Below are 25,827 nucleotides of genomic sequence, written 5' to 3'. Positions count from 1 at the left end.
AAACTGTCCCATACATTAATCAGAGAGCCTTAATGCTCAACACTGTGGCCTCCTATCAGACATCTTAGAACAAAAATGCATGAGTAATAGACAAATTGGAGCCAGATAATTTTCAACATTAAATTCTGTCCCAGAAAAGAGCAACAACAATTGCAAGTGTTCAAACTTAACTGGTCACTATGGAACTATTTTCTGTCTTGAGTCTGGTTTTATCAGTTCAGTATCTCACCTTGGGAAATGAATACATGAAGTGTAAAGATTTATTTGTGCAATTTTCAGAATATTTCCTTTGGTCGTTGCTTACTTTTCTAGAAAACACTTGGTAAAAATCAACCAATTTATTTAAAAGCCAAATTCCAAAAGACAGTAAATGCTTTAAATCAGTGGTTTCATATGCTTGTAAGCCCTTCAAACACAAGTGGGTCAAGGAGTCTCCTTCCTTTTCTTGCCAGATTTTCTTCTTTCTCACACTTAACATTTTCCAACCAGTTGCAGAAGTTGTCCTTCGGATACTACTCATTTCCATCTCCTCTTAAACTCCTCTATAAACTTCTCTTTCATAACTGAACCATGTTTCACCCTCTGATTGCACCGTTTCCTCCTTTTAAGCCCCAGAATGTTAACCATCAATCCTCAAACAAAATATTAACCTCTCGCATGATACTGCCTTAAGTCCAAACCTTACCAGAAGCCTGCAAGTCTCTTTGTACTCGTATTTTTGAATGAGTGAGTGAAATCAAACCAGAGTTGGATCTAATTCAATTAAAGCTTAGAGGTAGGGAGGACAAACATCTTCTTTTCAGGAACCACCCAACTATCTTTCAAAGTCTCCATAGTTGGATTGAGGCCTGTAGATTACCAAATGCACCAAATTTCATATTTTGCCAAATTAAACCCCTATACATGTTGTCCATCTGCCTAAGCATTGTTTGTTCTCCATGTAGTTTTAATTTCCTATTTACCTGTTGCTTTTGTGCATTTCTCATTTGTCTCAGCATTTCTGACGTGTTCAAAATGTTTCCCCTTAATATAACCTCAGTTTTTAAAAGTATGTATGCTTACATATAATAACATAATGATAAATTTGTTACAAGCATATGAGAACTAGTATTGTTCTTCTAGATTTCCAAAACCCATTTCAGTGGAAAATGGAGAAAAACTTTTTTCCCCACTGTGAATGCAACTGGGAAAATAAATCATGTTCTAGACTAAATACTTATGGGCTGTATCTTTTAAAAATCTCAGATGAAAATTAAATTTTGAATTGCCATCTAGAAATAAATTTTTATAGATAGTGTACACATTGGTTCCTGAAAATGGTAGAAAAGGTTTCTTGTCAAGTTCCCTAGCACAAGTGTGAATGCTCTGTTTTTGAGTACCTACTAGTAGTGAAAGGACACATTGTGGCCAGCCAACTCAAATTGCTACCCACGTTTAATCATTGTAAATAAAGGAAGCAGAGAGACCCATGTTATATTTTCAGAACTGGCATGCTCAATACAGAACTATTAGTTTAAAAATACCACTGAACATTCTATTTGAATTAATCTAGATTTCTGTGAAAAATAAAATAATGAAAAGTACAATTGGTCACTTAAACATATACTACTCACTTCATGCAGATTATTAATTTAGTAATTACACATGGCATTAAAGAACAACCAGAGTAAATACAACTTTATAACACTTGGAAAACAGTTCAGAATTGATAAATTTCAATTTTGAAATACTTACAGTTTTTACAGAACAAAATCACCTTTCTCAGTGGAAAAAATACATCTATGAAACACCTACATGTGTTTAACAGGACTTTTCAGAGGAAAAACTAATTGTCTCACTGTGAAATGAACATGTATCACTGCTAAGCTTTCATGTACTGTTGGTGCATAATGCATTTTCTGAACAGCTGGATAAAGAAAAGCAACAGAGAAACAAGTACTTTGAACAAAACTTGTGGATCACAAAGAATCAATAATGAAAAGATGTTTAAGGACATAGCCAAAGCATATTATCTAATGTTCAATTATACATTTGGGCTTCACAATTACAGGAGCTGGGCAAATCTTAATTTTTACACACTGTGTACATTTGTCCTTGTTTATATTTGTCCAAGGACATGATTTAAGAACCATTTGCAAAATGCTAGAATCAACCTTGATTAACAATTGACACCCACAGGAACCTACGTGGAGAGCACATCTAATTTGATCAATTGGAAAGAACATAAAGTAGTAATGCACAATAAATATTAGGATAGGAGCACATTCCTTACAGCAAATAGGCAATATCTTAGATTATTCACAGGGATTTTCTGGTATGGTACAGTCACAGTCACTATGTGAGGGTAGAGAAGTTCAGTCTATCGAATACACTCTTTGAAGCACCGGGAATAGAGATACTTCTGTAGGAGTCTTGCACACACGGCCAAGCAGACACTGTGTATGTACAGAATAGTCTGTCTCACAACTACATTGCAGATGAGAATCTCTGCAATCGTCACTGTACCACTAGCAAACTGAAAGCATTTAGCACTTCATCTGTGAATACTGCTGTATTACTGCTTTTCAATTGCTGACACTTGCAGTCAATATGTATTTAAATTCGAACTCCAACGATGCTGATGAAAAGCAGGAAGACGTCTGCATCTTCTTATAACGCTCTTAGCAGGTCAAGAGATCATTTGGTAAAAAAATCCAAATGTGAATTTGTTAGCAAACAATAAAATGTACACTTTAAAATGTGTTTTCAAAGTTGTAAAATTTTTGAAATAAGTTAGAAAGCCACAAGGGTTGTTCAAAATCATCCTAAAAGAATTCACAGCCTGTCTATTCATTTGCTTAAGAAATGCACATTGTTTACCTACCTACCAGTTTGCCTACAGAAGATGTGCTTGCCTAATAAATCTAAAAGCTGTTATTATGAGCTGCTGATTTATGTCTACAGAAGTTGTTCATTACGTTGAGGAAGTTCTAAATGTTTCAATCACATTTTTTTCAACTGATCTTCCTTTCCAATCTTCCAACTGGAGTGCTTTAACATTTCTTGCTTGATAAATTCCCGAATTTTCAGAAGTCTATGGAAATTCTCTTTTCTCCTTAAACTTAGTGTAGAACTTTCAAATTCAATTAAAGTCTTTAAGTCTTCCTTATTTCAAATGCCATGTAAATACTGAAATATTCATAGACATGGGGAAGGTAGCTCACCTACTGAGCTCATAGTCCATGTGGTATCATAAAACCTACTCTAAAACAACAGGGTTTTTAAATTTTTGTTTTCAGGAAGAAATCAAAACTATACATTGGAACAAGGTGCCGTACTACAAAAGCAGGTCCTTCTTTCCCCCCACTACTCAGGAAATGTAAACAAAATATAAGTACAAAAACGATTTCTGTGCCTTTTTCTTCAAACACTTTTCCAGCACCTCACTGTTATTAGGTGTACTTTATGCTTGGTATAGCAGAAATTCTGTATGCTCGTATAGCTGTTCAGGGAATTCAGATTTTTCACTACCAAATATCGCTGGTGAAGCTGAGCTCTTTGGATGATAAAGGTAGCAGAGAACTGTTCCTATGAAATTCTGGGGTATCTTTCAAGGCATTATTAAGGGGCAGCTGTCCATTGAGTAGCGTCAGAGGCAGGTTACAGTAAGTGTGGTGGTTGCCTAAGGAAGGTACTGGCAAGGTGGTAGTTGGCATGTCGTGTTTATACCCTCTGCAACAATGCCTCATTTCCATTGAATCTGAGTGATGGAAATCAGGGAGATCAGCTTGAGATGACGCCAGAGTGGCCGAGGTACTGGTCATGGCAATAGAGGGTATAGGCTGGAGTTCTCCAAAAAGTCCTTGTTCTGCAGAGTCCAGAACATGGCACCGAGATAGCATTTCTTTCTTCTTGATGGGCATCTCATATACTAAGTGCTTCCAAAATTTAGAATTTAATTTGCTGCTTTTGGGTCCCTTCCACTTGATCAGGGACAGAAGTTTGATGCTGCGCTTTAATGATTCCACTTCCTGGCAATTCACCTTCCCTTTTAATTCTGTACACTCAATCAAAATCACTTTGATTTCTCCACTGACTAGCATGTTATGGAGTCTGCTTTCCAGTTCGAAAATACTCCATCCCCGTCTGAGAATATAGTCGGGAGTTAGCACGATAATAAGTCTTCTGCTTTGCTCAACACATCTTGTGAGATCTTCAATGTATGCTACAAATCACAGAAAGAGAGAAAGAGTAAAACAAAGACATTGCCAGTCTTTAAAAGAACCAGGTTTGCACTCTAGTATAGCAAAGATCCAGTCTTTCACTAAAGTCCATTACATTTGCTTTTCTTGTATTGCACATTCAAAAAGCCTGTTTCCTTAAAGAAGAAAAAAATTTAAAAAACACTGCTTATGATCCTTATTTTCTTTGCCCTCATCATTACTTACAGCGTTCTGTTGGTTAACACAAGCTCTGGTTTCTTCATAGCTTAGGTGGCATTTTAGTGACTTTTGTTTATTTAATCATTTAATTGAAGGCAGGCTTTCAGGCTAGTACTCTAAGTGAACAAGTAATCAATGGGTCAATGAAAAGAGAAATGGAGCCTTTTAATAAATTTCAGGGTTATTGCATTCATGGGTTTGGTTTGGTTTTCCTCTCTTTCTTTTTTATGAATATTATTTATTTTTCAGTGACAAATACTAATTGTATATATGACCCCTAGTCTTCAACTACTAGACAAGTGGAGGGGCCCTGAATATTAACTACGTAAGGGATAATTGTGATATATAGATGGTGGAAAATTCTCTTCTAGAATCATAGCTTGTTTCTCAAAATACCTTCTGTCATTTGCAAACTTAGATTCTCCATTGTGCCCTTCAAAGCCGGAGATAGGGAAGTGGCATGTGCCCACAAGTTCAATTTGAACCAGCTGCTTTTTGTTCCCAGGAAGAGTGAAGGGTAGAATTGGAGGTGGAGGATGGTGTGAAATGAACGGTGAAGGAGGAGGAATCTACGAAGTGAAAAGTAAATCTTTGCCCTACTTTGTGAGGCAATTCTGAAAGTGAGGCGAATATGTTATGGCTTTTGCATGGCAGCAAAACACTCAACTAGCTCTAGATTTGTTTATCCCATGGAATAATCCCTTTGCAATCATGCTTCCCAAAGTCTTATCTGCCAAAAAGGGAAACGCACACATGTGTTAACAAATGGAGACTTGGACACAGGTGCTGCACCAGAGAGCTGTCTTTACTAAGCAGAGCACAAGGCCTTATCTAATGTACAGTGCCCTCTAGCAGAGGCCGTGCTTACAGAAGCATAGCAACATTTGTCACTGCAAATCTGCCCAAGGTTACAGACTGCTTTCAACGAGTCACATCGAGCACATAGCGTGGGGCTACCAAACAGCCCGGTACAAGCCATTTGAAAAGAGAAACTTATTTTTACAGAAGGCATATTCTACAGATGATCTCTCTTTTCCAGGGTTTATTTTTACCACTTGGCAGCAAGAAAACTTCCACAAGTGAAAAATGAGTAAACTTTCTACACACCCTACAGGTAAATAAAAACCTTTTTAAGAGATACACATAGAATCGCCCATTTAACAATTTGTTGTTACTGCTGTTTAGGTTTTGACTTAATACATTTCAGGACTTTCTCATGCAGTAGTTACAATGACTGTATCTAAGGGATAAGGCAATTTCTAAGTTGGGAGGGAATCTCTTAAGAATTGTTTATTCTTAAGAGTGTTTTATTTTAGAGATTATGTATTCAAGGGGGGAAATCAGCAGTGAAATCTTCAAAAACAAAACAAAACAAAAAACCACCACACAAGTAGCAATGGGGAACTTGTCACTCTGTAATTATCACTTAGAAAACTGGTGAAACAGAATGGAAGGAAAGGTAGAAAGTTTCAATAGAGTGGAAAAATATTATCCCAATGTATCAACAGCTCTGACTCTTCATTTTCTTCCTTTCTTTCTGCTCCCAAAAAGAAAGAAGTTATGTGGGAAGCTTCATCATTAGAAGTTGGATCTGTAAGATACAGTAAAATAAACTATCATGCATTTTTCCCAGGATTCTTTTCACCTTTCCTCCCAAACAAAACAAAATGAACAAAGCCCAAACCCAGAACCATGGTATAAGTGCAGGAGTCTATGAAAATCAGTGCAGGAGTCTATTAAAATAACAGTTTTACCAGGTGAATTATGAGTTAATTGTTAATTTTTTTCAAGCTAATTTATTTAATCTAATTTTTCAAACAAATTGCAACAATTTGGATGGAACTGGAGACCATTATCCTAAGTGAAGTGTCTAAAGAATGGAAAAACAAACACCACATGTACTGGCTATTAAATTGGAACTAACTGATAAGCACACATGTGCAGAGAGGGAAGTAAATTTCAAAGGAAATCAAGCAGAGGGGGAGGAGGGGATGGGCTCTGACTTGAGCATTACAAAAGCCATCTATGTAACCAAAAACATTTGTACCCCCATAATACTTGGATAAATAAGTAAATAAATAAATAAATTGTTAATTTTATAGAAGGATTCTTTACAGAATAATTTACCAAGGGGTTAATTTGAGTAAAATCTGTCCCTCTCTAATGGCAGCTTGTAATATAATTTTAAAAACTGATCTGTACAAACCCTTGTCAGGAGCACTCTATCACATGAGATGTACCTCTAGAAACAACACTATTTCTGTGTGCTAAGATGTAGTCTAAATGTGCTTTTAAACTCGACTTTTAAAAACTCAAGTTTGATCTATACATGTCTCCACTTAAAAGAAAATTACAATCCAGGTGTACACAGTCAGAGGACAAACTATACACATGTGTGCTATTTCATGTGATTGAGTTCTCATGGGCTTTGGCTTTGCTAGCCTCTTTCTGGGATGGGGGAGGGACCAGGCTAATATTTTTTCCCCATTAGTGTGGTTCTCCTCCTTCACTCATATATTCTATTTTGCCATTTGACAGCTAAGCAGAATGCAACATTCAGGATTCTTGGGGCTTCTTAGAGACTCATTAGACAGAATTCACATTTGCCCCCAGAAGGAAGGCCTGTCAGGACAGATCCCACTGCACTCAGCTGCACAGGGTGTGGGTGTTGAAGGGAACCTTGGAGAGAGGGAGTGGTCCCTGTCTCCTACATACTACACTGGCTGTGCTTATCCTGGCAAAGCCTAGTGGAGAGTTGAGGCAACCATCCAGATAATTCCGGCTGAAAACCTGCTGTGGAAGAAAAAAGGTCTGAATTATCCTGGTTTGCCCTATGTATACATTAATCATATGCACTGGAGTCAGTCAGTCAGTACATCAAAATTTTCCCTGGGTAGACACAGCCCAAGTGTCCCAAAGAAAACATGAGCCATTTGCTTGGGCCCTGAATCTCGTGTTCCATTTCACTTGGTGAAAAACCAAGTGGAAGTTTTCAGATGTGAAGCCCACATTTCACTTCTTGGGATGGTGATCAGTGGCTGGGCAGCAACCTCAATGTTTGAAAGCAGCTGGGGAGGTGCCTCTAAGAGCTGCCTGGCTCTAAGGAAAAGAAGGAGAGACTGTGCCCTAGCTTCCCTATTCTGGCTCGCTCTCTGTTTTTCTCTCTTCTTCTCCCTCCTTTTCCCTCTCTACCTTTTCTTTATCCCTTTCTTTTTTTGCTTTTCTGCCCTTTCTTCCTCTTTTCCTTCTTACCTGCTTCTTTGCTTGCTTTCTCTTTCTTCATGTCTGTCCCTCTCTTCCTCTCTTTCCTTCTGTCTCTTATCTCCCTCTGCCTCCTTCCTCCCTCCTCTCTTGAGTCTTTTCTCTCTTTCTCTTTGTCTTTGGGGAAGAAACAAGAACCTAGCCATCATGGAAAATATAAGTAAATGAGGAAGAGACCAAATTGACAGAGTCCATATTTTTTTTTTACTTGCTAATCTTTAGCCAAGGAATTGTTGCTGGCATCTACGAAGCAAGTGCCCAAAATAACCCCCCTCTCAGCCTAGGGTTGCATGTCTACCTCCAATGACTTTGAATTTGAGCCTGATACATTAGGCACATTTCCAGTTTTGTATGGCCTGTGTGAGCTAAGAATGATTTTTTACATTTTTAAAGAGTTGTAAAAGAAGAAATGATGATGATGCAACTGAGACCATATATGATCCACAAAGCCTAAAATATTAACTATCTGAAGTTTTACAGAGAAGGTTTGCCACCCCTGAATTATAGGCCAAGCAGGGTGGTTAGGTTTGGAAAAGTTCCAAATAAACTAAGCAGAAACAGGTATCAAGTTAAGACATTGCTAGTTCATAGTTAGTGTAGTCTCTGACAGGCAGTGGGGTTTGCCCTGGTAGGGCTATGGTTTTGTGGGAGACATTTTAGAAACCTTCAGAAAATGTTTTAAAAAGCTTGTTACCACGAAGAGATAATAAAGAAACGTTTTTCAAAAAAAAATCCCTAAATCCACAGCACATATGAATACTCACTAAATCTTGCCCCGACTTGTTCAGGCAAATTTAGCAACTGAGTAGCAGGAATCCTTTAAAAGACTCTTTCTTTGCACGTAAAAATATAAGATATCCCTTAAATAAAAGGTCACTAAGTCATTTCTTTGCAAATTTTGGTTTGATGTTACTTCTGATGACAGAAAAGACCAAAGTGGATTGTCTCCTGTTTCTCTAGACAATTCTGTGAAACCACAGCAGATTATCAGACATGAAACGAAGCCAAGTACATTTAAACTATTTGTGATCTTCACAATCAGATAAGGAAAAAAATCTCCATGGACATAGTTTTGATTAGGGTGCTTAATTTGGTATAAATTCATTTTTCACATTAAAGTGCAAATGCAAGGACACTTTTTCTTTTGTCTATGCTTGGAGTTGACAGAGAGTTAGGATAATATTCTGGGATAAAATACATTGTCACTAGACTCTCTTTGGGAGGTGTGTACCTATTAGAGAAATACAAAAAGATCATGCCAGTAGCATCGGTATTGTAGGAAACAAGGAAAGTGATTGCCTAAAACCTTGTGAAAAACAAAACAAATTCAATTTTAAAATCTTTTCCAGGGACAGTTGCATAAAACAAAATTCTGGTACATTCAGAGGAGAAATAGGATTGGATCTAGAAAATTGACTTGAAAATAAATTATGCCATTTATTAACAAAGCAAAAAGGCAAACTGAAAAAGGAAATAAAGAGACAAAATAGAAGCAGAAAGAACGGCAGCCTCAAGAAATTTCTTCTAATGGAATGCATGTACTTTTCCAAAGGAACTCAATACTCTCCTAATTCTCAAGCCTCTGAGTCTGCTGCAGATGTAGGCAAAAGAACAAGGGGGAAAAAAAGTCTCTATTCATGAATTTTTATGTGGTCTTGCTATTGCCTACTCACCATCTGATTTTTTCAAACTAATCAATTATCTCCTTATAAATTATATTTGTTGATACTTCCACTTATATCAAGGTTATTATCAGGAGCATGTAGCATTTAAAAAAATAAAGTTAAAAGACAAATAACCTGTAGACAAAGGCACAGTTTATTACTTTGCCAGATTCAAATAATAGTACTTTGATATGCTTAAACCCACAGCTATGTATAGCAGGTATTTGTTAAAAGGACACATCATTAGGATGAGACAGGGTGCATCAAAACAGATCATGTTCCACTAAATTTTGGGGAACATTAGCTAATTGATAGCTATCTACCATGATATTTATCAAATCTATAGGTTTTATATCAGGACTTAAAATCAAGCCCACACAGGTTTCTCATGTGTCAAAGAAAAGTATATTATTCACCACTATATATTTGGGGAAAATATCAGACCTTTGGTATAACTAGAGGCTTACAGTAGGTAACTTTATAATGTAGTCTCACTGAAAATACTATCTGGATCATAAATAATGATGCTAAATACTAGCCTATCGGAAGAGTTATAGAGGTTGACTCTATCTTGGCTGATGTTGCTAAAGCTTTTGGATCTCGATTTTGCCTCTGGCAGATGTATGATTCTGTCTCTGTTGTCTGCCAAAGAGATTGAGGCTACACAACGTTTATTTGGCCAGGTGTCTGTGTGTATGTGTGTGTGTGTGTGTGTGTGTGTGTGTGTGTGTGTGTGTGTGTGTGTGTGTATACAGGGGGCCTTCTAACTGTATGTGACATTCCTTGCCCTGCAAAAACCTTCCTTACCCTCTTTGATTCCAAGTCCTTGGCTTGATAATTCACAGTTAGCTGAGCTAAATTTCCTAGCCAGGAGTTTTTTTTTTTTATTATTCTCTCTCTCTTGACTGGTATGAAGGTCCTGAGTAATTCTGATTAGTAGTTTGCTCAGCAGTTAACATGGATTTGCTGAGACCTTGTGAGTACAGGGGACTTTGTTGATTTACAGCTTTGACTTTAGAGGCTATCTTTCCAGTAATGAGCCCTTTACTTTTGCTTTTGCATTTCACCTGTGGGTAGGAGGGGACACGTGATAGTGGGAAGAATCCACTCTGGAATGCTATCCACATATCTATCTTCTTTCTCTTCTCTTTTCACCTCCTTACAGAGAATAGGGGTAGGGAATGGGACCTATTTAAAGAATATTGACAAAAAAAAGAAAATGGAAAGTAGCAATGAAAAACAGCCTATAAAATGTCCTCCTCTCTTCTCTTCTCCATTCAATTCAAGCCCTAAAAGCTTGTAGATGTAACTAATTTCTACCACTGCAACCTTACTGAATGTGGAACAAAGCCACTTGCTACTCACACAGTCTTTTCTGTGTTTCCATTGGTACTTAATCTTATCCTGGTCATCTACTATTTTTTTTTAGATGCCTGTTTTTTGTACCACCCACATATTAGACTGAAATTCTACATAATAAATTCTAACCTCAACATCACACTTTTATTAGAAACCTCAGTCTATTGACTTCAGTATATTTCTGGGTATGTTGCAGTACAGTTTTCTCTCTTTTGACTCTAACATGAAGGGGATGGTGGATGCATCTAATTTTATTCTATGTGAGTAAATTTCACACAATCTGCTAAATTTCTATGGTTGTACATGTTACTCCTACCTCACACTTTTTAGGTCACAGACATTGGATTGCCTGGAAAGGATTTTATTCCTCCCCAAGGACAACTTAATTGAATGGTGTCCAATCTTTTTAGCTATTAGAGGAACTATTGGCAATGAATACTTACAGATCCATGTACAAAAATGTTTTTTTGCATGCCTCACTTCAGAAGTGACTAGGGAACATCTGACACCAGATGTATTCTCCAGTCATTTGTCATTTCATTGTCAGCACAATCACATGCTAGTTCTAAGCGTTAAAAAACCGAAGATTAGATCAGTAAGGACAGTCTAGCAAATGCAAGAATGTAATCAGACATTATTTTTCCTTTAAGTTACTGAAGAAGTCCTAGGATTCTTGAGTGAGAGAAACTCATAGAAAGCTGAGCATGGAAATAAATGAAAAGACAATTTGATACTTGAGAGGCTAAATTCATAAACATAATTTTAACAGACATGGTCGATCAACCATTAAGCACAATAGTATTTTTAGTTCACTATTGTATTTCTCCAGTACAATCATGCATGAATAACTCACATATAGATCTCCATAGTCTTCCTATGAATAGAAAGGGAAATTGAGGTAAAAGCCTTTGAAGGATTTTTTCCTCTTCAAAGTCTACTTAGACATCTATAGCTTTTTCTAAAGCTTCAGGCAAAACTGGCTTAATTTATAATTATTAATAAATATTGCATATGTAATTTTAAGCATCTTAGTTGATTTCTATTAACAGGAAATAAAAACTACAGGATTGGGTTTTTTCTACTTTTAGTCTTAGAATGTTATTTTCTCCATCTGACTAGTGGCCCACAGCCTGATTCAATAACCTCTTATATTTTTATGTTTTTTTAATCTCTACAGAAACGCTGAGATAAGATGGGCCCAAGAGCCTAAATGGTACTCATCCAAATATGTCCCCAATCTCAGGATCTCAATTGCACAGCTGGGTTTTGTTGGTCACATGTCAGCTTCAGAGCACATCTGTTCATTCCTCAAGGATCCACTAGGCCCCATGAACACAATGTGCTCTGTGTAGAATACTTTACACCACAAAACCCAGCAGCTGCATGGGGTGAGAAAATCTCTACTTCTCAAGTTTGTGTCTCTAGGCAGTTTGAGTAGGGTGTTTCCTATCTGGCTTTCTTCTGGTTGCCTGTCACTTCTGACATTCAGATGCCTGTTGGCAACAAAGTTGCTTTTACTGTTCTAAGGGACAGGTGTTTCTAGTCTGGGAAGAGACAGACCAAACTTTTACTGGAAAGTAGGAATTCTTGCCACATTTAGGCACCCAACCTGAGAAAACATAAGGAAGATCCTAGCCACAGGCTCAAGAATGGAAAGGTAGTCACTGCCAGGAAAATAATGTCCAGATCGGAAGACTTAGTTTCAGCATTTAGGAAAAATACTTGCATCAAAGCTCACCATCTCGGCTGGTTCATGGTGGCCAAAGAAAAACATGTCCCTGGTAGGGCGTGTGAGAAGGGTACAGACACCTCCGGCTCACCTTGGAAAGTGACATTTTTGTATTCAGTATTTCTGAGAACTCTTGGTTATATGAGAGAGAGAGAGAGAGAGAGAGAGAGAGAGAGAGAGAGAGAGATTTTCATGTGCTTTTGAAACTGTGTGGATTGGAAAGGTTTGTGTGTTGATGAGGTTAAGTTGGAATACTGTAAGAGTGGTACAAAAGAAACTGAAGATACATCAAAAGTGAAGACAGCAAACATGAATGGGTTTGTGTCATAGACTTCATTAATTTGATTTTGTAGAAAATTATTGTTACAGATCGAGAATGATCTTATGAAGTCTGCTTTTACAGTCCTCAAAGGCCTCATTGCTAGTTTTTGAAGGAAGGAGTAGTCTTAGGGCAACATGTTTTAAATGAGATGTGAGGGACAAACACAGCTTATAATACTGTAACTAGGTTTTTTTTCCCTCAGGAATGTGTCTATATTTATATAGTATAAGCTGTTAAATCTGTACCAATGGCTGCAAATACAGACCACAGAAGCTTCTTTAATAACACACATACACCAAGTCCAAAATGTTCTACTCTGTCATTCATGTGTAAATCAAGTATATTATTCATATACTTCATCGACTTCCTGAATGCGTGCTAAAAATGCCAAGGAAAAACTCGTTAATCGTGACATGGTGACTGCTCAGCTAGCTCTGCAATGTTGATGGAAAAGAAAAATTGTCAAAGGGCCTTTTTAAGAGCCTCTGCAGGTTCCACTCGCAAATCGGAATTCAGAGAACATGAATTTCCTCGTTCAGGAAGGAAGGATTAAAATCAAACACCCTCCAGTGGTTGCATCTAAAAACTGCATAGTTGTCCCAAATGGCTTACTTGTAAAAGGAGTCTTCCTGGGTACCACTGAGGACACAAGATCCAAGGCCCTGCTCAGTGTGATGGTTGCACAATTTCAAAGAAAATTAAAATGATTTTCTATGGACTATAAAATCTCTTCCCATTCTGATGACATTGTCTTGGGTGATTTTATGTTGAATTCCTTTTGGGGGGGGGCAGGGTCTCACTCTGTCACCCAGGCTAGAGTGTAGTGGTACAATCATAGCTCACTGCAGTCTCGTACTCCTGGGGTCAAGTGATCCTCTCACCTCAGCCTCCCAAGTAGCTGAGACTACAGGCATGAACTACCACATCTGGCTGATTTCAAAAAAAATTTTTTTTTTTTAGAAATGGGGTCTTGCTATGTTGCCCAGGCTGGTCTCGAACTCCTAGCCTCAAGCAATCCTCCCACTTTGGCATCCCAAAGTGCTGGGATTACCAGCGTGAGCCACTGTGCCTGGCCTATGTTGAATTCTTTTAAATGCCAAGGTAAACTAGGTGACTTCCTCCTAACGTCTCTTATACAGTGTGTATAGTCAATTAAAATCTTGTAGTTTTGAGTTGGGAAGTTTTATGGCTTGTGCAAGCCTAAAACAACTAATTGATCTCAATCAATTTATCCAAACAACCTCGATGAGGTATAAAATACTCTACCACCTGTTTGGCTAAATTGATACAAGGGGTTGATTTGACTGATCTGTCAGGTCATCGAAATGGAACTCTAAGAGGACACAACTTTGCGTCTTTCTCATTCTCAGGCTCTCTGGGTCTCACTCTCACCTACTCACAGTATGTGCTTCATTCATTAGACAATAAGCAAGCGTCATTTGCTAAGTCTTAGGTAAAGTGGATCACCTGTATTCCATCCACATGGTCTCCATTTCCCTTTCTAATGTGCATAATGGTGAAGGACTGTTTTCTAGTTCAGAACAAAGATAATTATTGTTGAAATGTTCAGACCTAAAGACTGACATTTTTCAGTCCCTTGTTGGGGTTGATAAAGACTGTTTATTGTGGTGCCAATAATTATGGAATGCAAGAAGGTGGAAAGGCTGGCACCATGTTGAATCCTATTGAAGATGATTTGACATATAATATCGATTCCACTTTGGTAATGATATTACCTTAATACAATTTAGAATATTATCACTCTAAAAATAGATTTTTGCAGAATTTCTACATTTAACAAAATGTTCCTGGTAAAAAAACACATAGCAATCTACTGAGTTAGGCCAAAAATAGTAGAAGAGTGTTTTGTAGGTATTCTTTCTAATATCTGAAAAAACAAAAGCAATATACTTACTAGCTCATTCTAAGGACCCAGATTATTTTTATGAATTACCCACATTTTTTTCTTTTAGTAGAAACATCATTTTTAAGTTTCACATTCACCTTGTTAAGGGAAAAGGTCTTTCAGATACCGTCATGTAAAAATTTAAGCCCTTATTTATTTCATTCTCATTATTTCGTCTTGTCTTAAACTAACACTGTTCAAAGTCAACAAGCATCCGTGAAGCACATAATGAATGGGCTTACGTCTTCTGCTAGATGACAATAGGGGTATGAAAATAAATGAGACACAGTCCCTGTCCTCATGGAGTTTATTATCTTGGTGACTAGATAAGACATAAATAATGATGGAAAGCTACATAAAATTACAAACTAATACAAAATATCACAGGAGTACAAAATTCACTGTCAAAAAGTGATTATACACCATGAATTCTAGGGCTGGAGAGATTATTATGGGCTTTTCACAAAGGCAGTAATATGAAGAAGGATAAATAGGATTTGCAAAGGCATAGAAGGCTGATACGAACAAAAGCATTGCAGAGGCACACAATGGGTATCAAAGGCACACTTTGGCTAGAGTGGAGGGTGTGAGTAGAGACAACTGTAGGAGACAAGCTTAGGAGCTAAATCTAGGCTGGCAGCAGATTGTAGAATTGTTTAGGTAAGGGTTTTGGATGTTATCCTGTAGGAAACAGTGAACAACTCAAGTTTGTTGAGCACAGAAATGATATGACCAAGGAGGTGTACATGATATTAGCGGGGCTAGATGGATGGGAGGAAAGATAAGGAAAGTAAACATATAATCACCATCTCAGGAACAAGCTAATTAAGGCCTATACTAGGATGGTAGAAGTGAGAATGAAAAAGATGCAGAGGACACTGGATTTGGGAGAAAGACACAGAAGAATAAAAATTGACTCTAATATATCAGGATGTTCCCTGGGGAATCAATCAATAGTGGATGTTATTTCAAGTCATGAAAATGGGGGAGATTCCAGAAAGAACACAGTGAAGAGCATGAGAAGAAGCTTGGGGAATTCTTGCATTTGTGAGACAGGATGGACTAGCAAATATTGTTTTGTTTCTTTCTATGCACGTGTGTGTGCATACTAATCTGCATACACCAACATACATAAATACACGTGCAACATAAGCAAAGAGACGAACAACCGATACTCAGTTGTTTTCATCTGTCTCCTGTCATTCTGGTGACCATGGTGGACCGCTCACGATCAGCATAAATGTTATTGAGGACCAGCATGATCCAGCAGAGTGAGAACCAAAGTCAAAGAGATCAAGGTTCCACACCAGGTCTACTGTTTGCCGGCTTTCTCATCTTGAATTCTTTGAGGCTTTGTTTCCTCATCTGGAAGATGTGGAATGTAAATACCTGCTCTCTCTCTACACAGGGCTATTGTACAAATGAAGTGAAATAACATATGTGAAAGTAGTTTATATAGTGTCAAGTACTGGAAATAGAAACTTTTTTATCTTGTTATTATCACGTGTGTTTAAATTAACATGTTCTGATTTGTAGTTACTAGTTCAATCGTCCCTTTTCAAGGATATTAACAGAGACACATATGCAAATGAGTTCCAGCACTTTTATTTTCCCTCAATGGCATTTTAAGCTCTTTGAGGGCAGGGACCATATCATGGGCTCCTCTGTATTCTCCCTACATTTTTACTGTGTATGCACTCTGAATGTTAACAGGAACAAAGTACATATTTTAACTTGAATTGGAATTTATTCTGAAAGGTCAACTGTAGCTTTCAATATGCAGCATAACTTAAATGTAGCATTCAAGCCCACAGTACTTCTTGAAAATAATTTAAATACACAATGAGAGTGTTGTACCCAATGGCCTCATACACCTTTTTTTTAAGTGGATTTTTCCATAAATCTGGGAATGAGTGACAAGGCATAATGAGTAACAAGATTGAAAAGCATAGATTCATAATTATTAGTGACAATGATTGTAGGTATAAATAGAAGTGCAAAGACAGAAGACCAGCTTTGGAAGTGAAACATACTAAAAAGGCTTTAAGTTTTACAGATTTTTTTTTAAAGGACCATCATTTTCTCAGAACACTAAGGCAATATAATAAAAAATACCATTAAGGCACAATTTAGAAACCACACCTAAAATGTAAGTGAGAATGCCTTTAAAAAATTCAGATGGTAGAAAGTCAGAACATAGACATTGGGGAGAAATTTGAATTTACTAAAATCTGTGAGAAACAACTGTCTAAAATACTTGGCTCTGATGTTTGAAGCTTTCATATAACTTCCTAAAAGAAATGAAATGTTTTAAATACAAAACTTGAAAGTACTTACTTCCACTCGGAATCAGGTCCCTTTCTGGGATGAAGAGTTTATATCCATAGTGTTTTTCTAAGACATCTGGCAGTATTTCAAGAGCAAACTGCTCTTCTTCAGGATTGTCACAGTCTAAAGTATCTTGATCCACTTTTGTGTAAGAGAGATAGGCATCATATTCCTTGTTGTCTTAAATATAAAGAACAAACAAAAGGGTTGTAACTATTAGCAGGTTTTCTTTAAATACTAAAAGTCTGTAAATTCTAACAGGCTGGGATAGCGCAATAATTAGTGACTGTCTTTAACAACTGGAAAAAAATAAGTCACAAGCCATGTTCTCAGAAATCGAATCCAACCTTGTCACATATGAACAGAACTCTTATGCAATGATCCACGTATGGTGAGAGTGGAATAACAGACAATTATTATTTGTGACTTTCAGCGACTATACACATTTGTGATGTTCAATGATGTGTGAATGATTAGCTCAGCGTGTTTGAATGCAGGACTAAATAGGCCAAAGTCATGGATTTGAACCCTTTATGTGCCAGTTGGCTTGGCTCTGTTACTTGGTCACAGACCATACCTTGTTTGCACAAATATGTGCAAAAGATCCAATAGGGGCTGAGCCCTAGAGTGTGAAAGATTGGAATAATCCAGCCTTACTCCTGGAGACACTACTCACAGCACATGTCATACTTCCAGTTGCTTAGTAGAGTCATCTTCATATACAAAAAGCAGTTCATTACCAAATATCACAGACAGCAGCTGGGTTTTCACACAAGTGCACTGCCTGTTATTCTTGTTCAGTCCATGGCCAACTAATTTGACACAAGCTTCCAAAAGAAGCCTTTGTTTCAAAATATACATCCTTCCAGTATTGCCAAATTAGGTTTTTCCCTTCACACATTTAGTCAGGGAGTTAACTGTGTTTTGTGAGTGTATTTTTTTTTCCTCCTTTGCTGTATTGGCGTGGAGCCAGTCTCTCTACAGAGAAAATGTGCATGTATGCATGCATTTTTTCCTGCAAAATGTTAATGAACACAGCTATTCAAGATATTAGTCCCCATGGGTTTTAGAAGGTCACATTGGAAAAGTTATAGTTAGATTTTCAAAATTCTCTTATGTATAGAAAAATTATTTCTAAAAGTTAATGTCGTGAGCATAGACTCATGTGGAACTATAAGTAAACCCAGTTACTTCCAAATAATAATTTTGAAAGACTGATAAGCATTTTAGGGTTTGTTTCTAAAACACATCACTATTTTCCATTAAAACAGATCTAATTAGAATATAGCTAAAACCTGACCAAAAGGTAATTTATAGAATGAAGCAGCCATTCACTTACCCACACCATTACCTACCCAGGGGTCCTCAAACTTTTTAAACAGGGGGCCAGTTCACTGTCCCTCAGACCATTGGAGGGCCGGACTATAGTTTAAAAAAACTATGAACAAATTCCTATGCACACTGCACATACCTTATTTTGAAGTAAAAAAACAAACGGGCAAAAACACCCCCATGTGGGCTGCAGGCCGTAGTTTGAGGATGCCTGACCTACACCATGATTTGGTTCTACCTGCCAAAAAAGGAACAAACTGTATACATACAATGAAATATAGATACCTTGTTTTAGGGGTAGACAGAACTTCCTGACTATCCACAGATACCTGAGGTAGGATTATGTTGTTTTAATTCTAGTAAGATTTCAGCCTTCACCACCCCAACACGAAAGGAACTCTAGTTATTTATGTTAAGATGGTGCCTGAAACCAGGAGGAAGGGTTAATACTCTTTAACATGTCCTCTGGCTGCAGAAGGCTTCCATGAACCTTGGTTGGGTTACTTGATTGCCTAGAAGCAGATGCACATGAAGGACAGCCCTGGATGGTTGAGGGGATCATTTGGCTTACAAATTGGGCACGTTCCACTGTTGTGCATAAAATTCCACTTGGAAGTGAAAATGTTCATAAGCAATGCTAATGGAAGAACCTCCTGGTAATCCTAGCACCTCTGCCCCTGTTCCAATCAAGTGCAGGATGCACCTGCAGGCCCTTGACTTTCTCCAGCTATAATTACTCACCTGGGACTCAGAGCTGCCGATGAGACACAGCTGGAAGAATAAAATAGGCCAAAGGACAAACAACTCCATTCTTATGAGCAGAAGATATTTCATTGTTCTTGGTGGATAGTGTTGCTGCCTCAAACTCCATAATGTCAGACTAGACCCTTGTTGCTCTGATTTTATAACTTTCCTATCTTGCAAACCTCCCAAAATGTAACTGCTTATTAATTCATTCAACAATAATTTGTTGAGCATTTGTTATGAGCTCGCCATCTGCAATGGCTACCTGACACCTTCACTCATCTGACCAGACCTTCCAGACTACTGTCTCCTTGCTTGTCCTGACTATGGCTATTTGCCCTACAAACATGCCTAAATTTACATAATCCTGGTTCTGTCCTTATTGACTTCACTTATATCCTGATACTGCAGTTCAATGCTACAAAGACTCTCCCCTAGAACAGTATTTCTATATTTGCATATTCCAATCCAAGTTATAGCAAAGAACTTGGATGTCTTTGATGTGTTTAACACTCAACATGTCTGGATTATAAATTTTACCTAGCATTCTAGAAGTACATCATTCATTGGAAAATAGTTGCTTCTGGTTTCAGTCATGTCCCTTTAAGATGAACTAAAGGTGAAGAGCTTATGGTGGCTAGCCAGAGCAGGAAGACAGCTCTCAGAGCCACCATGTCAGATGTCCCAGAAGCTCTAGGATGCCAGCTAGTGAGCCAGCAGTGACGCAGATGCCACAGTTTAAAAAATGCACTTCAGCCTTATGTAGACAGCCAAGAAAACCTCATGAATAGTTGCAGCTGTTGCTCACAAAGAGGAGCAAGATGGATCAGGCAAAAGCGACAACATGATGCAAATAAGGTTAACAACAAGGCCTGAAAATTGTTCTAAAACGGAAAGGCACTTTAGCGACACCACTTTTCTAGGCAGGGCTAATGAGCCTTCTTCTGTGCTAAATCATGCTGACTAAACTCATCTGAGGAACTAGAAAGCAAAGCACAAGGCAGACAGCATTATAAGGAAGAGGGCTGGCATAGTGGTCACCATAGGTATGCTCTTCCTAATGAAGAGACATGGTATAAGGAAGAGAACTAAACTTTCCATGGAAGAATTTTCCTGTTGTCATACCTCTCCTTCCCTGTTTTTAAATCTAATTTTAATTGTGTTCACCATCAAGAAGCCATTCCTGTTTACAATCCAGTTTTTCTGTAGCTATGCTAAACACAATGCTAAACCCTTTGCTTCTAAAATGCAAACAGAGACTGCAACCTTGTTGACTAGTATATACCTAGTGCCTACTATGGTACCTGTGTGTGTGCGCATGTGTGTGTAGTGTTGATCCAGATGAAGAATGTAAGTAAATGTATCATGCACAGTGGCTGCCACAGAGTAGACACTTAATAAATATTTAATGACTCAAAACCCGGAAGGTTGAATAAACAAAGCAATCATTGTTTGACGGGCTGAAATGAAATGAATTAAATTTAAAAAAATGGCTAAGAAGTCAAAGTTAGTTGGATGAATTTTTATTTTATAAAAAATAAAGCATTTTTATAAGAACTTTCAGGAAATACCACTTTTGTTATGGTCCATGGGAAAACATGAAGAAAAAGTATACAGATAAAATTAAGTTGTGTCTATAAGGTATCAAAATATTTAAATGAATAAATGAAAAATTTGGTAGATTATCTGGCTGACATTTGGCATTATGCAACTAGATATTTCTAAAAGAGTGTTAAAATTAATGTATTCATCATCACATACTTGCTAACTTTTTTGTACTCCATTCAGCTAGTACAGAGGTTGTATACTTAACATCCAAGTTTCCATGTAGGAATACAAAATATTTTAACTCTCCTTTAAGTGCCCTCCCTCCATATTGCATTTCCCGCCAAACAATGGGTTTGGAATTAATACATATCTCTGACCAAATACATCAATACAATTCAAAATTGTATTGCTCCGTATTACTGGATACCTTTAACCACATGTGCCACATTGGAGATAAAAATGCAAAATGGAATATTTAATCCCTGAAATGTCCTACGATATTAGCACGAACTTAATCTTACAAATACATACTACAACTGATCAGTTAGTTTGGGTTATTGGGTATGGGTGAGGAAGTAATTAATTATTGCAGATTAACATAATAAATTCTATCCTCTCTTACAGAGATTAAAAATTGCTTAATCAGGACTTAAAACAAATGAATCATAGGAGCCTCCCTTTCATGTTCTTTTATATAGACAGTACACCATTTACCTTCCCAACTGGATACATTAGCCACTTGTTGGCACCTGGGAACCAGTGACATTTTCCTCAATAATATATCTCATCTAGTTATTTTCTGCCAGAGTTTTCAATATTAACTGTTATACATAGGAAATGAGAGTAACTGGCCACATGTTCGTATATATTGTTAGAGTATGTAGTAATTGTTGGACAGGCTCTAATTTCTCATTCTGAAGATATTTCTGAATAAGCATCTGTAGTACTTTCAAACAGGCTGCTATATTTGCTGGGTAAATGTGTAGATTAAAAAATGAACATGCATATATTCTCATCAAGAGCATTTCTCTAATTTATTGTGAATTAAAATCCACTCATATCATCATTTATAAAACAGTAACAATAAGACCAAAATCAAAGATTCCTCAAAAATTTTGATGTTGCATTTATCACCATAAAAGTAAAAGCAAAATCATTAACTCCTTTCCCTTGAGGTAAGACTATCAACTCAAAAAAATAAGCAAAAGCTGTAACATTCACTATTTCAGTACAATTAAATAAGTTTCAAATCTGCCTTTTGAAAGTAATTATTTCCAAATTGGACTCTTTTAAAAAAAGTTTTGGCTTACCTATGGCATTCTACACATTTCCAAGGCTTATAGTAGTTTGGGGAAGGAATGACCTGTCATGATTTCTTACTGGCTTTGATTGGAAACTTGGCAATTTCTCTTGAAAAAATTAAAGTTTTACATTTAAATGTTTTAAACAGTTTTGAATGTTTAAAGAAATAAGGCTCAGTACAATGCTTTATTGATATTTCATTCGTAAGATTTCTGAAAGCCATAAACAGCAAACAGAAGAAAATTATAAGCTACATTCTGAATTTTTATCCTTTGAGGTCACCTTTGAGAATGGTGCTATAAGCATCCAAAATATGTAGGTCCGTATACTTTGAGCTTTAAAAGGACTCTCTCCATAGCTTTGAATCTGTTTCTCCCATGATTATTTGTTTTACAGATGGCAGCAATGGCTAAAAATGATCAGTAACTAAATTAGAATTTTCCGGACAAAAAAATGGAACTGATTTTTAATTTGTTTATTACAAAGGAGAAGGGCTACGGCAGCAATTGTTTTATCTCCTGAGCAACGAATGTCTCCTTGTTAAACTTTTACTTGGAAATAATTTTAAACATATAGGAACATTATAAAAATAAAACATACACATATAGCCTTTACTAGTATTTACCTATTATTAATATTTTCTCTTCTTTTTTTCTTGATTTATAAATAATTTTTTTCTGAACTATTTGTGAGTAAATTGCATTTTTCATAGCCCTTTAATCCCTAAATATTTCAGTGTCTATTTCCTAAGAATAGGTATATTCTCTTATATAATCACAAATGCATGCCTTTTAATTGAATTTGAACAATAAGAGACAGCTTACCATCAGTAGTTTCATCACCTCCAAAACGCTGTCGGTAGAAGAGCATCAATTCAATGCTGTAGCATTTGTAGATGACTACTAGCAGTATAATGAGGAGGAAGATTGCCCCCAGGCCCCCTGCAAGTTCAATTTTGTAGATTAAATCTGGAGCAAACAGAATAAACAGGAGAAGGTAATTAAATTAGCAACACTTGGGATCGTCCCATATTTTTCTAATATGTAAGATTACCCAGCCTGCTTTTTGTTTCCAGAAGATACTTGCTGAATGAAGTAGCTTTGCTCTTGATACACTGGTATCAATTAAACTTCTGCAAAATTAACTCTCTTTAAAGATTTAATTAATTTACTATTAAAAGTGGTAAATCTATTTGAAAAGGAATAGTTACTCCCAATTTGTTTTGAACATATCTAGATTTCACATATATACTTTTGCTTTAAGTGTATTTCAGGGAACTATTAAAGATGCTCTATTCTGGGTCCAGGGCCAATATTTTTTTTATTTCTGTTAAATTATCTTATTGGGTTAGCAAAATTACCATCTAGTACTTCTCAGGCCACAGGCCCTATTCTTCTACAGGGGAACAACATCATAAAATTACTTTCAGAATAAAATAAAATCGAATGAGTTTGCAGTATGTTAACTGTTTCTTTTAACCCCAGTAGAACATAATCTAATACGAGGTAAGCAGGGGAAATTAGCTTATCCATTTCCTCTACTTATTTGAATAAATGACTATAATATATATGTGATATAATATGCCCAATGGAGCTAAACAGAGTGAGAAATCCAGGCTAATCACTTGGTCTCTTCGACCAACATCAGGCTGTGTGATAGCAGCTTTAGGCTGCTCCAGTGGGGGCTTCCCTAGAGCTCTGAGCACTACTGAACAGTTAAATCAACACATAATGGAAGAAGACATAATGTCTCCCAGGATCAGGGAACAGTGACTTACCTATATCTTAGTGACATTAACAAGTCTAAAGAGTACATTATCAAAAGAGGGGATGGATGATATCTTGGAATTTATAGAAATGGGAAGTCAGAGGAGAATTTAGATTGTGAGTTTAGCAATGATCAGAGGAGAAATGCTGAATCTGGGAGAAACCAGACCAGAGACATACTTCCCACTGTGGGACAGGGATCTCACTGTTCTCGTCATAATTAAATAAAATTGCCTACAAGATTACCTAATCTCCCTTTAATCTATAATTACCGAGTGATTCTTTTATTACGAATTCAGCTTACTATGTAACTAGAAACTGGAAAAGGGAGTGACATTCTAGTTTGTACATTAGTTGCTTGTAAGTTTGGTTGGCATAAGTCAGTCTCCCTGGATGCATCAATTCTGAGGCACTGTCAAAATCAAATTGCTGACCATGACAGGCTTTCACTTTTGAGAACCACACAGTCAACCTTTCTCTCGCAATGTCCCTATCTCTGTGTAGAATTATTGCTTAAGAGAAATTAGTCAGGCTCAATGTAATAATTAAGATATATTTAGCACATTACAGATTATAAAAAAGAAATAAAAGATATAATATATACAAATAGTTACAAGTTATATATATATACATACACACACATATATATACATACGCACACACACACACACACATATATATATATATACACACACACACACACATATATATATATAAATTCCCACCAGTCTATTATCTATTCTCTAAATAAACCTTTAGGGCAAGAATTATTGCTCCAAATCTATGGATGAAAAGCTGAGACTCAGTGGTTTAAATCACTTGCCCAAGGTCATACACTTAACAAGTGGTCAAAACGGGACTTAAGCCCAGGTCTCCTAACTTCAAATTCAAGGCTCTTTTCATTATACCACAACTTTATACACTCCAGCCTGGAAAGTGACAACAGAAAGCCTTCTACCTGTTCTTCCATGGAACTGTTGGTAGGGCTTCTTGACAACATGTGACTTATGGTAAATTTCGGCTCCCCCTGCCCTTTCAGTTGCAAGAGAATAAGGGAAACCACAATTCACCAAGCAGAATGAAAGAACTGGGCAGCTCTCAGCCACTTCATTGGAGGGTACTGCAGAATCCTGTGGCTGGAGCCAGGGAGGAAGGAGGGGTTCCTTAGAGTCCAGCATACGAAGAGAAGTGTTAGGTTTTGTGGGGAGAGAGAAAATTTAGTCTTGGAAAAAAAAGTGGAGTGAAAGAAGAGATGATGATGGCCAGACACAGTGTAGCCAATCAGGGGAGTCATAGAGTGGAAATGGAAGACACACAAATACATGTCACTCTTTTTGAGTAAGAGAGAGGGGAGAGGATGGGAAAAGGAAGAGAATGAGGCTGCTATGAAGGACAGAAAATGACAACAAGGAACATCATGAGGGGACGCAGGTAGGAAATTGGAATCTGTCTTGCCTGCTGCGAGAGGTGGTTATTTTAAAAATTAAGCTGCAAAATTTCAGGGGAAAAAAAAAAATCCCACCATATATTAGCTCTGCCTCCTGCCCCCTGTATAGAAAGTAGCTTTCAAAGAACCACTGCCTTCCTCTATGTGGAGAATAAAGCAGGCTTGCTTATTAAGCCTCTGTGAGCCACAAATCACAAGTTTTGCTGGTTTTCTCACCATCTTACATCAATTATACATTATTAATAGCCAGTATTAAATTGACAGAGCAATATGGTTTTCTTTGTTACCCAGAAAACCAACTTCTCTTTCATCTTGGGGCACTGATTGACTTGATTCAAAATGTTTTTCCTGTTCTAAGATGTTCATTTTGTGCTGCACATTTTTTGGTCTCTCTTTGTGTTTCTCTCTCTCTCTCTCTCTCTCTCTCTCTGGTCAGAACAGCTTTCAACTGTTTTCAAAGTCAGGGAATGGGAAGTTTTTCAGCAATTTCTATGTTATTTACAGAGTAGTTGCTATTAGGTAAATGGAAAACTTCAGCAGCAGGAACAATTTGTGCTCTCAAGTAGCAGACACCTTTTTCAGCAGCAAATTCGTGGAAGAAAACCATGGTTTAAAAAGTCTCTTTGTGGTTTTGGGGTCCATTTTATAAAAATGTCTTTGAAAGATATTATGTAATGATAGCTGTTTAAGTTGAAAAC

The 25,827-nt window shown here is 37.1% G+C and overlaps 1 protein-coding gene across 1 annotated transcript in view; it reads right to left on the bottom strand.

Annotated features, from left to right (window-relative positions):
• Nucleotides 1-433: 433 nt before the first annotated feature.
• The window catches only part of IL1RAPL2 (interleukin 1 receptor accessory protein like 2), a 1,045,794-nt gene continuing 1,020,400 nt past the window's right edge, over nucleotides 434-25,827 (bottom strand). Inside the window, exons 9-11 of the mRNA XM_012787202.2 lie at nucleotides 22,741-22,884; nucleotides 17,000-17,170; nucleotides 434-4,204 (exon numbers count right to left, since the gene is read on the bottom strand). Coding sequence (XP_012642656.1) covers nucleotides 3,507-4,204; nucleotides 17,000-17,170; nucleotides 22,741-22,884 — 1,013 coding nt within the window. The 3' untranslated portion in view covers nucleotides 434-3,506. The remainder of the gene's footprint in view (nucleotides 4,205-16,999; nucleotides 17,171-22,740; nucleotides 22,885-25,827) is intronic.

Source organism: Microcebus murinus, chromosome X, assembly GCF_040939455.1.
Source record: "Microcebus murinus isolate Inina chromosome X, M.murinus_Inina_mat1.0, whole genome shotgun sequence".
Lineage (NCBI taxonomy): Eukaryota > Metazoa > Chordata > Mammalia > Primates > Cheirogaleidae > Microcebus > Microcebus murinus.
Note: the sequence above shows the minus strand (reverse complement) of the source record. Positions and strands in the feature narration are given on the sequence as shown.